Source organism: Candida theae (genome assembly GCF_024610275.1).
Source record: "Candida theae strain CBS 12239 chromosome Unknown scaffold64, whole genome shotgun sequence".
NCBI lineage: Eukaryota > Fungi > Ascomycota > Pichiomycetes > Serinales > Debaryomycetaceae > Lodderomyces > Lodderomyces theae.
Genome location: NW_026261475.1, coordinates 2,106 through 15,932, shown reverse-complemented (window position 1 = coordinate 15,932; position 13,827 = coordinate 2,106). Strand labels below are relative to the sequence as shown.

The 13,827-nt window shown below is 39.7% G+C and overlaps 3 protein-coding genes across 3 annotated transcripts; 2 read left to right on the top strand and 1 right to left on the bottom strand. All coding sequences in view use genetic code 12, as the record gives it.

Annotated features, from left to right (window-relative positions):
• Nucleotides 1-2: 2 nt before the first annotated feature.
• Nucleotides 3-1,490, bottom strand: ARH2 (NADPH-adrenodoxin reductase; the record flags this gene model as incomplete). The annotated part of the gene is made up of 1 exon (XM_051753853.1): nucleotides 3-1,490. One exon carries the CDS (start codon nucleotides 1,488-1,490, stop codon nucleotides 3-5), a length of 1,488 nt encoding a protein of 495 aa, XP_051607160.1.
• A 1,500-nt stretch (nucleotides 1,491-2,990) lies between these two features.
• On the top strand, nucleotides 2,991-8,720 carry MLP1 (Mlp1p; the record flags this gene model as incomplete). The annotated part of the gene is made up of 1 exon (XM_051753852.1): nucleotides 2,991-8,720. The coding sequence occupies one exon, from the start codon at nucleotides 2,991-2,993 to the stop codon at nucleotides 8,718-8,720; it is 5,730 nt and encodes a 1,909-aa protein (XP_051607159.1).
• A 2,126-nt stretch (nucleotides 8,721-10,846) lies between these two features.
• Nucleotides 10,847-12,724, top strand: KGF57_004350 (uncharacterized protein; the record flags this gene model as incomplete). The annotated part of the gene is made up of 1 exon (XM_051753851.1): nucleotides 10,847-12,724. One exon carries the CDS (start codon nucleotides 10,847-10,849, stop codon nucleotides 12,722-12,724), a length of 1,878 nt encoding a protein of 625 aa, XP_051607158.1.
• Nucleotides 12,725-13,827: the final 1,103 nt, after the last annotated feature.

Sequence of the window (13,827 nt, the reverse complement as noted above, 5' to 3'; positions counted from 1 at the left end):
ATTTACTTACAAATATCTATCATCTCGTTTTTATTGCAAACTTTGTAGCGAGTCTTGCCCAATTTATCACCTTCCTTTATCTCGTAATTGTCCAATTTCTTCCAGTCATCCCAATAAATAACATCACTGAGTGATTTGAAAACATCAGAATCTATAATATCTTTACCCTCTTCTACTTTGATGTAGTCGCCATTGGTCAAGTCTTCCAAGATATTTTGGGCCGTATCAAAGGAATCCATCATTGTCACTGCGATGACACCCTTGGGCCCATTTTTTATCCAGCCTGAAGTATACCAACCTTTCTTGTATGTCAAGTTTTCCTTAGTCTCGCCCTTTGATATTTGAGAAAGAACTCGTCCGCCTCTATTATGCAATTTGTTATCATCAAACCAGATGCCAATCTCCTCAAACCCCTCAATTGAGGTCCCTTGGTACCCAATGGACAAGATGACAAGTTCATTTTTGAGCTCAACAAACTTGTCTGTAGGTTTGACTCTTCCGGGAAGAAGTGGATCATCAACCGGCTCATTTTTGACAAACCTTGTTTCTTTTATCCCCCCATCTCTCGTTATAAATTCGACCGGTGAAAGTAGATATCGCAATGTCCATTTTCGCCTCGATTTTTCTTCTGCACTAATAGGCTTGTTGTATTTTTCAAGTAGCGAAACTCTACGCTTGTCCACTCTACCTAGTTTTTTTGTGGCAATTCTTTCCAATAATCCTTCTTCCAAAGGCTCAAATTTGGCATCTTTCAACTCAAACAATTCTCTAATTTCTTTATTCGAAAATGCAGATTCTAGTATACCTCGTCTAGCAACAATGTTGACATTCTTGATTGTGCTTTTCTCCAACAACTCTTCAGCTTCCACCGAAATATCAGTTGCATGCCAGTGTTGCTTTGGATCAGCTAAGAGCATACGGGCAACATCCAAGGCCACGTTCCCGTTTCCAATAATTGTTACATCTTCTATTTTGTCCAATGGCGGCGGCTTGTAAGGGTTTTCTGTATTGTAGCAATCAGGATGACCATTGTACCAATTAACAAACTGCCTTGCTGAAATTATGCCCGGTGAATCTGTTCCTCGAACATTTAATTTATTGTCAGCCGAAGTACATCCGTATGCAAGAACAATTGCGTTGTAGTTCTCCTCTAACTCCTTCAACTTGATATCCTTGCCTATCTCTACGTTACCAATGAATCTCACACGATGCCTATCAGAGTCCTTGAAATCGGCCATAATGTTAGTCATGAACTCTTCGCAATTCTTCACCTCAGGATGATCTGGAGCAACACCATACCTGCTTAGTCCGAACGGTGTGGGTAATTTCTCAAAGAAATCTAAATGAATTTGTTTATCTGGGCTTGATTTGTTGAGTAGATGGTGCGCCGTGTAAAACCCACCTGGGCCCGTACCTATTACAGCAACCTTAAACGGATTGAGCAACCTCGTGGCGGTTGCTAGACCTCGTACTCTGAAGATAATTGACATCTGCACACGAGGAAGAGGCAACTTGCAATACAGACAAAGAGTACAGAGCGAGAATTCAAAGATGCCGACCCTTTCCCGAAGGAGCTATCTGAAATCTGTAAATTTCAAATAGAGCGTTGAGAGAGCCTCAAAGATCTAGAGATAATCAAACGCATCTGAAAACTCTTCCTTCTACATTTACGGGAGTACAGCAGTCACGACGATGGTACACCCAACCCCTTTGGGTGTGGTTGCACGTCCGATCCTGTCGTTCTGTCGCCCCTCACTATAGTTCCTCGTGTAATCTTTTATTAAAACATAAAAATATAAGCTGTCGTAACTCCTTCTATTTCTTTCCAATATCTTCCATTTTTCACACTTGTTGCCATCATTTGTAATACCAAACAATATGAAGCCCAAACCTTCTAAGGATTCATGCTAAAAAGACTGAAACATCCTGTGGGGCTAGTTGCATTCTCCCATCATCTAATACCTTGCAAACGATAACATCAAATATTCTCTCATGAAAAGGATCCGAATAGATTACTTCAACTTCTTCTTTGGTCTCAACTGGTTAGAGTGACCACACTTTCTCTTACGACAGTTGGTTGCTCTTGGTGGCAATCTAGCGTAACAGATACGGCAAATGGATTTTTCACAGTTGTATTTGGAAGCTAATGCTTTCAACGATGGTTCAATCATGGTTGGTTGTGAGAATGATTAGTGAAAGTTGATGGAAATTCAAGTGCGCTGACATTTTCACCAGTTCCTTTTTTTCTCTTTCTTTCTTTCTTTCTTACCTCAATGCGCACAAAAGTGAAAATCACGTGCGTTATAGTAGTCAAAAAATGACATAGGGCAAAACCCTAAAACAATCACGTGAAGAGGAATTGGTCCAGTGCATTGGCATGTCGAAAGAGAGGACAGAGAGAGAGAGAGAGAGAGAGAGAGAGGAGACCGTAAAGAGGAAGGAGGTAGGGGAGGAGGCAGATGAACAGGGGGAGGCGAGGGTAATTGAGGTACCTCATAGTAAAGTTATTCTCGACTTGACTGTTTAATCGTGCAAAGTAAAAAGTAACTCACACTGCTTCCCCCAGCAAGCCTCAGACAAGCTGGTTTAAAGATTTACCTCTTACGTATCTGTCAATTAGAAGGGATTATAGAGTCAGCTCTACAGGATGGAAATGACTGTTTCCTAAGATGGTGTACCTCAGAATATATCGAAGTTGAAGGTAAAGTATGCCGACTTGTGAGACCCATCATTCCTGTTGAAGAAAGTCAATAGCCCGAATCATTTGTCATCGAAACCGGCTGAAGAAGTCTTTCATCAAGCTGGAGTCCCTCCTTCATGATGGTGTTTCGAATTTCACCAAAATGTGCTAGCTTTTTGTGCGGCTCGGTGATGGAGAGAAAAATAAACAAGCTGCGAATAATAACAATATAAAGTAGAACATACATATATATATATAGTACAAGTGTAGTTGACCCATACATCAACACAATTCTGAGCCATTGCCAAGTATGGGTGAAGATAACTCATCAAGTGGCAGACAAAAGCAAGATGACGCAAATTTGGCCAGTGGTGCGTCAAATCCCGATGCTTCCACAATTGACAACGCCAGCCATCTCCAACACACAAATCCCGACGCATCAAGCCAACCAAACATCGCCAACACTTATCAATCACATTCAAACCTCAAAGGACAAGAAACTGATGAAAATAAATTATCAACAAATGACGACGAAGATGACGGACAAGCTGCTGACGAACTGATTCATGAAGACCCACACACTTCATTTCTACAACCATCAGGTTCTGACAAACAACAATACACTACACCTTCAAAGTCATTACCCCCACTCAAAGATCAGGACCCTATTGAAACACCAAAACTGTTCAAAGTGGCTGCAGACAGTGAACATCGTGAGCTTTACAACCCTGTTCAAGGAGTAGCTAGCTCGCCGATCGGAAACGATATTCTAAATCATGAAGACGATATTCTAGGTGATGATTTGAAGAGTATTGTAAAAGACTTTCTTGCCATTGATGACTGTACAGTGGGGACCGTTAAGGATACTCAATTTTTGGAAACGCTCGCGACAAAGGCAAAAGAATTTGCAAGACTACAATCACAACGAAATCAACTTAGACTAAAACTAGAGGAGTCATTTACAAGTAGTAGAAACACAATCAACTCACTTCAACAGAAGTATTCGGAGGCGGAAAATTCCTTACTTTCGTTGCGGGATGAGAATTCGAAGTTGTCCACAAAGTGCAAAAAGCAAGAGATCAAAGTCAGAGAGCTAGAGCTTTCCAATCAACAAATTTCTGCTCAGGTGAATGAGTATCAAAGATTGAATTCGGAAAAGACTTCAGAATTGAAGGAATTGAATGAGAAGCAAAGCTATCAGGAGATCAAGCACATGGAAAAGCTCGAGGAGTTGTCTTCTGCTAACGTGGCTCAAAGTAAGAAGCTAAACCAAATAACAATGGAGTACAATCGATCGGAAAATGAAAAGTTTGCAATCAGTTTGCTGTTAACAAAGGCTCAGAATGAAGCAAATTTTTTGAGAGACCAAAAACTCTGGTACGAAGAGCAACTAAAGTCCACGCAACTGAAATACACCGACTTATTACAGAAACACGAGTTAGGTCAATCACGAGCAGAATCTGACGTGAATCGATTAACTGTGAAATCCGAGAGTCTTGGCGAGTTGGTTAAGCGCCACGAAAACACAATTGCAAACTTGGAAGCATCTTTGAGAGCAGAATGTGAAAAAAAGTCTGCCATCGAAGCTGAACTCAGATCAGTCAAATCAAAGATTGTAGAGGAATCGAATGCAAATCAAGACTTGTTGGAATTAACCAAGCTTCAAAGTGAACAGCGCGCCGCTAGAATTGAGCAGTTAGAAAACTATTCCGAGGAACTCAAAAATAAAGCAAATGAGAATCTACATGTTCTTAACTCAACAATTTCTTCACAGGAACAAACTATTGCTGAATTAGAGGAAAAGCTCGAGAGAATGGAGTCAGCATTGAGCGCAGATATTGGTAACACACAGGTGCAGATCCTTGACTCAGATGCTAGTGCAGAGCAGTCGGGTATTTCATTACCCTCTTTATTTGCCGAATACAATCATGTTAAAAAGCAACTTTCAGTTGAAAGAATGCAACGAGAAAGCTTAGAAACGGAATTGGAGAGGTTTATCAACGAGCTTGAAGCGAGAAAGCCCGCCATTGCCAACTACAAAGACCAAATTCAATTTTATGAATCATTGGTCTCGGAGTTGAATGGAAAAATTGATAATCTTTGTGCAGATATTGTGTCGCTTGAAAAGGACCGCAAAAGACTTAGAGCCAATGGAGCCGACTACGAAAAAGAAATTTCTTCCTTGAAACAAGTAGCTAAGGATTTGGGAAAACAGATTTGCTATTTCCTTATTCATTCGCAGGTAAGGGACAACAATGATGAACCGCTTTCATTGAGCGAGCGTGCCAAAATTGAAAAAATACTCGATCGAACAGGTAACTTTGAAGATGCGTTTGAGTCAGACTCTGACAAATTAGTGTCGGAAAGGTTGCTTAATTTCAAAGACATAATTCAACTTCAACAGAAAAATCAAGAATTGCTAATTGCAGTCAGACTGTTGACGAAAAAGTTGGAAAGTTCGGAAGAAGAGGGACCTAGCTCACAAGCTATGGAAGAAGCTCGAGAAGTGATCATGACCTTGGACAGTGAATTAGAAAGTGCTAATTCAAAGCTTCAAGCAGTTACAAGTGAAAGAGATGCTCTTCGAAAACTCAATAATAAGATGGCAGATGGTGCTGCTGGAGATGTCCCGATAACTGATTCCGAGTTAACCAAAAAAGCCAAAGAGTATGAAGCTGTTATTGAAAAAATGAGAAAGGAGTTTTCTGAGTCAGTGAAGAAATTGAACAAAGAGTTGAAGAAAGCCAACGAAAGCAAGGATGACTTTGCAACGCAACTCTCAGTTGCAAACAAAACAATTGAATTGACAGAGGCTAAATTAATTACTACTCAAAAATCAATCGACTTGGCAAATGCAGAGAAGAGCCAAGTCAAGTCCGAACTAGAATTTTGGAACAAACAAGCACAAAAGTTGGAAAGCCAATTGAGGCAAAAATCGCAAGATTTCCGGGAATTGCAATCGAAATTTGAGCACAATAGTACTTCATTGGTCACATTACAGCAGGAAAAGGATTTTGCAAACCGAATGCAATTGTCACTTAATAATGAACTCTCATCTTTGAGAGATGATAAGATGAAATTGAACGAATTTGTGGTCAATTTGCAAACGATGTTGAGGGAGAGAGACGATTCAATAAAGGAAATCACTGCTAAATTCAATGATTCATCTGAGGCATTGCAGAACTTACAAAGGAAGCTCGACGAAAAGGAGGAGAGACTTCAAATCTTGTCCAACCAATCCGAAAAAACATTCAAAGCTCAAAACAGTAAGTTAGAACAAATCAATGACTTGAGCTTGCAATTGTTGCATTTGAAGAATGAGGTTTCAGAAAAAGACAAGCGCGTGGTGGAGTTGAGTGCTAGATTAAAGGATGCAACACTCAATGCATACAGTAAACCAGAAGTCAAACAGCTACAAGAAGATTTGAAAACTGCCGGAGAAAGACTTGTCGAGTTGACGAAATTGGTTAATGATAAGGAGGCAGCTATTTTAGACAAGGTTAAAACGTTCAATGAAGAAAAGTCTCAATTGGATGCACGGTATGCTGAACTTGCTAAAGAGAAGAGGAATGCAGAAGAGGAAGTTGTCAAGTTGAAAGAGGCAAATGAGATCAAGTCACAAGAGTTGGAGAAAGCGAGGAAAGATTTTGTTGCTGATTACAACACATTGGAACGTAAGTTTGCCGAGGTTGAGGTTAAAGCTGAAAAATTTGACAGTTTGGAAAAAATTTACAATGACAGACTTAATGATGCTAACGAGAAACTTGAATTGGAAAAGAGAACGGTTATTAGTTTGCAAAGCAAGTTGGATGAAGAAGCTGAAAAGAATTCGTCATTGACTGATGAGGTTGAGAAAATAAAGGCTAAAGTCACAAACAATGAAGTTGTTATTACACTGTTAAAGCAGGAAAAAGAATCAATCAACAAAAAATTAAAGGATCTTGAGGGAGAATTAAGTATTAGTAGGTTGGAGTTGGAGAATGAAAAGAGTCTCTCAAAGACGAAACGGGCCGAGTTGGAAGATCAGAATAGGGTTTTGCTAGATCGCTTGGAATTGGCAAGTACCTCTGGAAACAGCGATGACGGTGATTCAAGTGATATAAAACAGGTTATTGAGTATCTTCGCAGGGAAAAGGATGGAAGCGATGTGAAGTTGGCTTCAGTTGAGGAAGAGAATTCCAACTTGAAAGTCAAGATTGAAAGTTTACAAAACGAAATTTCCACACTTCAATCCTCAAAGGACAATGCAAGCGTCTTAAATTTGAACAACAATGAAAAAGAGCAAAGTCAGTTAGCAACCCAATTGCAACAAATTTACAACTTGAGAGAACAAGTAAACAATTTAACGCATGAAACCAAGAGAAAAGATTCTGAGCTCGAAAAGTTGAAGGCCGAGTTCACCAAGGTAAAGACTGAGTTGGATACCGTCAAACAAAGTTCCCAGACACAAAGCACCCAAGTTGGAATTGATCAACAAAAATTGAGATTGCTAGAAGAGGAGAATACGCGTCTTAAAACCATATCTACAAACGCACTTTCCAAAAAGATGGAGGAACCCAAGGGTCCATCTCCAGAAATTATCAAAATGCAAGAGCAAATGGATAGATTAAAAAACAAGGCCAACAATAGAATCATGTCATTGAGACAAGAACATGCAGATAGGGAAAAAGAAATCACTGATGCAAAAGATAAGGAATTGAAGCAGTTGAAGGAGAAGATTGAAGCATTGGGCAAAGAGACCTCTGCTGGAGGTCAAGATAGTAAAGCACAACAAAGGGTTGAAGAATTGAATAAACAGTTAAATGCAGTTAAAGAGGAAAATAGCGGATTGATACGCGAGAAGAATGAATTGGTTAAGAAGTTGTTTGGTTTAGAGGCCAATTTGAAGACCCAGTTCAATAAGGAGAAGGAAGAATTGCGTAAATCCCTAGTATCATTCAACCCCGGTGGTTCAACTGATGAAATGAAGACCAAGTATGCTGAGCTTCAGGAGCTCTTGGAAAAGACCAAGAATGAAGTGCAGCTGCGAATTGAACAGGAGAGGACAAAGACAGCACAAGAGGTGGAAAAAAAGTTTGAGTTCAAGTTGAAAATGTTGACAAGAAAGGTTGAAAGGTTTGAGTCGGAGGCAAAAGCAAAACAACCACAGGATCCAGATCAAGTAAGAGCTCCTGTTAGAGCAGCAACACAGCCAGCAACACAGCCAGCAACACAGACAGCAACACAACCAGCAACACAACCAGCAACACAACCAGCGGCTCACCCAACAGTTCAACAACCGAGTCAACCGAACTTGCAAACACTCCCAGCGGGCTCAGCGTTCGGTAAACTTTCTTCAACCAACCCAGCACCTCAAGCACCATCACAGTCGGACTCATTTGGAACTGGAAGTCTACCAATCCAGCAACCAGGATCCACTAATCCTTCCAACTTAGATAAAACATCTGTTGTAGGAGGCGATCCACCGAAGAATACCGTATCATCGAAAGAGAAACAAAGCGTTTTTACATCATCAGATGATAGCAAGACTGATCCCGAGAGATTAGTCAATGGAGCTACAGTGGTTGATAAACCTGGTCAGAGTATCTCTACAACAGCACCAGCTCAAAATCAACCACAATCCCAGCCACAAGCCCAGCCACAAGCCCAGCCACTTGCTATACCTACCTCTCAAACTGAAGTTCCCAAAGTAGGAGATACATCACTAGCAAATCCTACAAATACGCATTCAAAAGCACAGGAAGCAGCAGAGGATGATCAAGAGAATCAGTCACCACCGCAAAATCAAACACCTACGACACAACCACAATCTACAACTACACCCATTGCTCAATCAGAACCTGCGAAAACGACATCCATCGTGTCCCCCGTCGTTTCTGGCACTGAATCTGCATCGACTGTGAAACGACCTGAGATTGCTCGTACCGAGTCGCGAAAGCTCAAGATTGCCGAGGAGAAGCAAGGTGGCTCACCAATCAATGAGCGCAAGAGATCTTTCCAAGATGAGAGACCAAAGGTTAAAAAGACGAGACAAGAATGAGGACACTGTGATAATTGTACGCACATGTCGAAAGGGTTGCGAAATCCTCAATCAGCTGATTTAGTCAAAGAATTTGTTTGTATAGTCTTGATAATACATGTAATTATTGTTAGATTTTTGCTGTATGTAAGATATTTGAATTTGAAATTAAAGGAACGGGGAATGGGGGGGGGAAGGAATATCCAATGCACCTGAAAATGAGAATGGAAGTAACTTTGTGGCACTTGTTGCGAGGCTGCAATTTGCAAGTTGTAATCCCGGTGAGTTTAGGACTGAATATAGACAAGTTCACGTTTGGTTTGGTGATACTTCCTTCCTTCCCCCCGCCTCCAATAAACAAAAAACCAGTACAACTTTTTGCAAAACAAGGCGGTGAAGTTTTGTCCAATCAAACAGTGGTGACATCTACACGTGGCTGAACGCTCGTTTGATTTAGATTCCCATCTCCCAATCCTTTTTTTATTTTTTAGTCACACTAAGTAACCACTAATATTTAAACTTTAGCCTTTTTTAAATGGTTATTGTAAAAGTGGGGATTGATCGGATTCAAACAGTACTATCGACATTATGAGAAGGACATTGTGCGATAATGCCATATTTGGAAATACCCAACAAAGACTAATATAATCAAAAGAGGGGAGGCGTTTACAACTGTAACAACAGTGGACGTTAAACATATTAGACATTGTATTGAGAGATAAGACACTCTAATATGCTTTTGTTGGGTATTTCGAAAAAGTTCTTTATGGCCACAACTGTAACGATCAGGGAACAGATCTTTTTTCAGAGTGGGGATTTCCAAAATTTTAAATGTGTAGATAATAAGTCAAATATTGAACGGGCTCTTGCGTGGAACTAAAGTTTGAGTCGGCCTTGTCTATATTGCAACCCCCATCGAGGGTACACACTTAGCCAACTGAAACCAGACTGTTTGAGGTATAAAGACTAGCTGAAGGGACAGAGTGTACATCAGCCTTGACAAAGGACATTTCAGCGCTCGTTTTTTTCTAAACTTCAAGACAATATTCTCTTCTCTTGAAAAGTGTCTTTCATTTTCGCAGCTATCATATTTTGCGCTCCCAAGAAAATAAAAAATATAAGAAAAAAACCTTGTCGATCTGGGTTGAATTCTTTGAGGGATTAATTGTACAAGTCCGAGGCGACATAATCCCTTAAGCAAAATATTATGAGTTTCAAAGTGATCTTGTTTTGTTTCAGAGTAATATTTTTGTTGTTTTGTATTGCATCTGTTTTGAACGGGTGAATTCGCTTAGTGTGATTGGCAAGATCTCCTCTTTTCATGTAAAGAAAACTTCATTGCGTGGTACTCCATTTCGATTACACGGTCAAAAGAACAGTAGCCCTGTTTCAGTCAGGATATCATAACTAGAGTATTAACAGAAGTATATCATTATCACTGAAAGTGGAGAAGGAACGATACCCAATTCCAACTTGTGAGAGTTTTCCTCCATTATGCACATTATCCTCCTCCCCCTCTTTTTATCCATTTACAATTTTTACTTGGCACTCAGAGAGTTGCCACGTCAATGGAGCTTTCCACAATAGTGTTATTCTATGACTAGACTCACTTGCACGGCTCTATTTTGTATCATTTTTGTTGTCCTTTTTTTATTCTTTGCAATTCTTGGCCACAGCTCACTTTATATTTTTTTTTCTTATCTATTACAAACAAGCTTTATTTCAAACTCATTCAAATGATTGGGCCAAACAAAAGTTGCAAAAAAGAATAAAAAAAAAAAAAAACAAAGGATTATGGTGTTAGCTCCCTTTTCTGGATGTACAAGTAACCTCTTAAAGCTCTGGGAGGTAATGATTGAGAGGGGAAGGGAACCCAAATACCGAAAAAAAAAAAAAAAAAAGAGGTGATATTAGTACAATTGGTTGCAACAATCGGAGTTTCCCCACTTTTTTTGTTTGCTTTACTATGTTCAACACTGTGAAGAGGTTACAAGTGCTCTAATGCAATTCATCAACAGTGTTGGATAAAAGTCTATAAAAGGAGGCCAATTTAACCCTTGTGGTCTCAACTAAATATGGGTGCTTTTTTCTTTCATCCATCAACTTCCGTTCCAAACAAACAAGACCAAGTTGCTCTTCACCTTACAATGTCTTCCAAAACGAATCACAAACTTACACAACTGACAGTGGCTATTGATTCGCAAGAGAATGTGTACGACTCAAGCAGGGAATCCCATATTGACCTGCCATATACTGAAGAGGAAAAGAAGCCCTTTTGGCAAAGATTTAGATTCAGAGTCGACACTACTGGTCACCCACCACAAATCTTCAATGTCACCTTATACTTGAGCATCTTTGTGTTTGGGTTGTTTGGAGCTGCTCGAGGTATCGATGAAGGTACAGTTTCTGGAAACCTTGCCCTACCAGCATTCATCAGGAAGTTTGGTTTGAGTGATGAAACCAAAACTGAACATGAGATTGCCACTTTGAAATCAAACATTGCATCAATGGTTCAGTTAGGTTCGGTAGGTGGAGCGCTCATTGCTATGAAATCTGTGGATTTCTTTGGAAGACTTAGAGCGTTACAAGTTGTGTGCATAATTTGGTTGATTGGCGTTTCAATTCAAATTTCGTCTCAATCAGTGGGCCAATTGTATGCTGGTAGGTTTATTGAGGGGTTGGCCATTGGACAAACAACGTCAATTGGACCCGTGTACATGTCTGAAGTTGCACCTAGTCCTATTCGTGGTATGGCCAATTGTATTTTTGCCGGTGCCGTGTATTTGGGTATCATGATGGGATATTTTGCCAATTATGGATCGGCTATTCATATTCCGGCAACTTTGAGTGATGGTTCAGTTAATGACAAACAGTGGAGAGTTACATTTTGCACCAAGTTTATTATGGCAGGACTCATTTTTGTTGCGTCATTCTTTTGGTGTATTGAAAGTCCTCGTTGGTTGTTGAAACATGGCAAGGCCCATGAAGCTGTTGAAAAGTTGAGCAAATTAAGGAAATTGCCAGTTGACCATCCATACATCATTGCTGAGATTAGTGATATTAATGAACAAGTTATGGCTGAAAAGGAAGCAGCGAGAAGTTCATCCTTGATTGGCAATTTCAAACAAATTGTCACGGTCAAGAGCATTGCTTATAGATTGATTATTATTGGTGGTGGAAGTCAAGTATTGGGCCAATGGAGTGGTGCAAATGCTGTCACCATATATGCCTCTGAGTTGTTTGCCCTTGTTGGAGTTACTGGTATTGACAAGTTGAAGATGTCAGCAGTGTTGGGTGTGGTCAAGTTTTTCTCGGCATACTTTGCAGCTTTCTTCCTTATTGACATTTTGGGTAGGAAGAGGTCACTTTACATTGGAATTTGTGGTCAAATGTTGTGTTTATTGTACTATGCGATTTTCTTGCATTTGGTTCCTCAAGCTGCTGAAGGGGTTGTTGAGAATGCCAATGCCAAACGAGCAAGTACTGGAGCTTTAGCTGCCATTTTCCTCAGTGGAACATTTTGGACAGTGGGGTTCAATTCAATTCAATATTTGATTGGAAATGAGATTTTCCCACTTGGTATTAGATCTTTTGCACAATCGATCATCATGGTGTTGCATTTTGCTAATCAATATGGCAACTCCAAAGCAATGCCAAAACTTATGCTAGCCATGCATTCGTTTGGTGCATTCTATTTCTTTGTTGGTGTTTTATGTGTGGCTTTGGTGTGGGCATTCTTCCTTCCTGAGTTGAAGGGTAGAAGTTTGGAATCGATTGAGGAGGTGTTCACTTTGCCTTGGTACAATTTGAGACGTTGTAACAAATTGGTTCCTGACCATTCACAGATTCATAAAGTCAAGTATACAAACAGTAGAGGAAACACTGGATTTGATCATATTCAATTTGATTTGGAAAAGAATAAGCCAAGTATTGAAATGGTTGAGGATGAGACAGGCTCCAACAACAAGCTGAAACATGTAAGGAGAAGTTCAGGAGAGGAAGAGGACGATGAGAAGAAGGTTTAGGTAGTGTGTGTAGTTGACAGAGATAGTGGCATACAAAATTGATTTTTGAATGTGTTGAAGTGTGCTTGTAAGAGAGAAAGGGATTTAGGACTACCCTTCGACTTCAGTAGGTGTGGGCACTAGCTAAGATTGGCTCCTGTTGCAACTGCTGTGTAGTTGAAGCTTTTAGCCGTAACAGGTACTATTCTTGTAGTCAACTACACGACCCAATAGTTACACAAACAAAACATAAATAAGCTTCTATTGTTCTATTTGGCTGCTGTGTTTATTTCTGTTTTTTTTTTATTTTATATTTTTTTCTTGGTTTATTGTTTCTCAACATAGAAATCTCTATGCTATATAAAGTTAAAGACGAGTCTTTGAACAATTGATTGAATCTCTCGGTTGGTTTTTGTTTCCGATTCTTTGTTATTGTTATTGTGAGGAGATTCTTTAGCTCCGTGTGGGGTAAAGTTAGCGAGATTCAGAAGATTTCGAGTGTAGAGAGAGAAAGAGAGAGAAAGAGAGAAGTTATCTTAGAGGCGTGTCGTTGCAGATCTTACCCCCCCGGAGCATTTAAAACTGTAAACGGTTAACATGCGTTTTTGGTTTCCGGATAATTTCTTATGCAGCATTCCATTCCACCCGCAAGTAAGGCTATTCAGTTGTCGTTGCTGTATTTCTTCGAAATATTTTAATTTCAAATTTTAAAATTTTTAAAATTTTTAATATATTTTTTGTGTTTTTTTTTTCTTTTTTCGCACTAACAATCTCATCGAGGCTAAATAAAAAAATGGTTGAATCGGAACGAGAATTGAAACGTGCAAGGAGGAGGGGTATACACTTACCCCGCCCCCAAAGAAAAAAAAAGACTTAGAGAGCAAAGCAGATATTAAAGTGCTCGAAAGAGAGTGAAGAATAAAGGTAGAGAATTCATTTTCTGTTTGTAGAGGGGTTTATATAAAGTTATTCTTTGGATTATTCGCCCGGGGTGTGTATCCTTTCCCCACTTTCTTGACAAATGGGCATTTTGTAATTTGCTAATTTATTTGTGTGTTCTCCAGCATGACATAATAGACTAAGTGAAAGTCAAAATAAATGAGCCAAGTCACGCCTTGCTCACA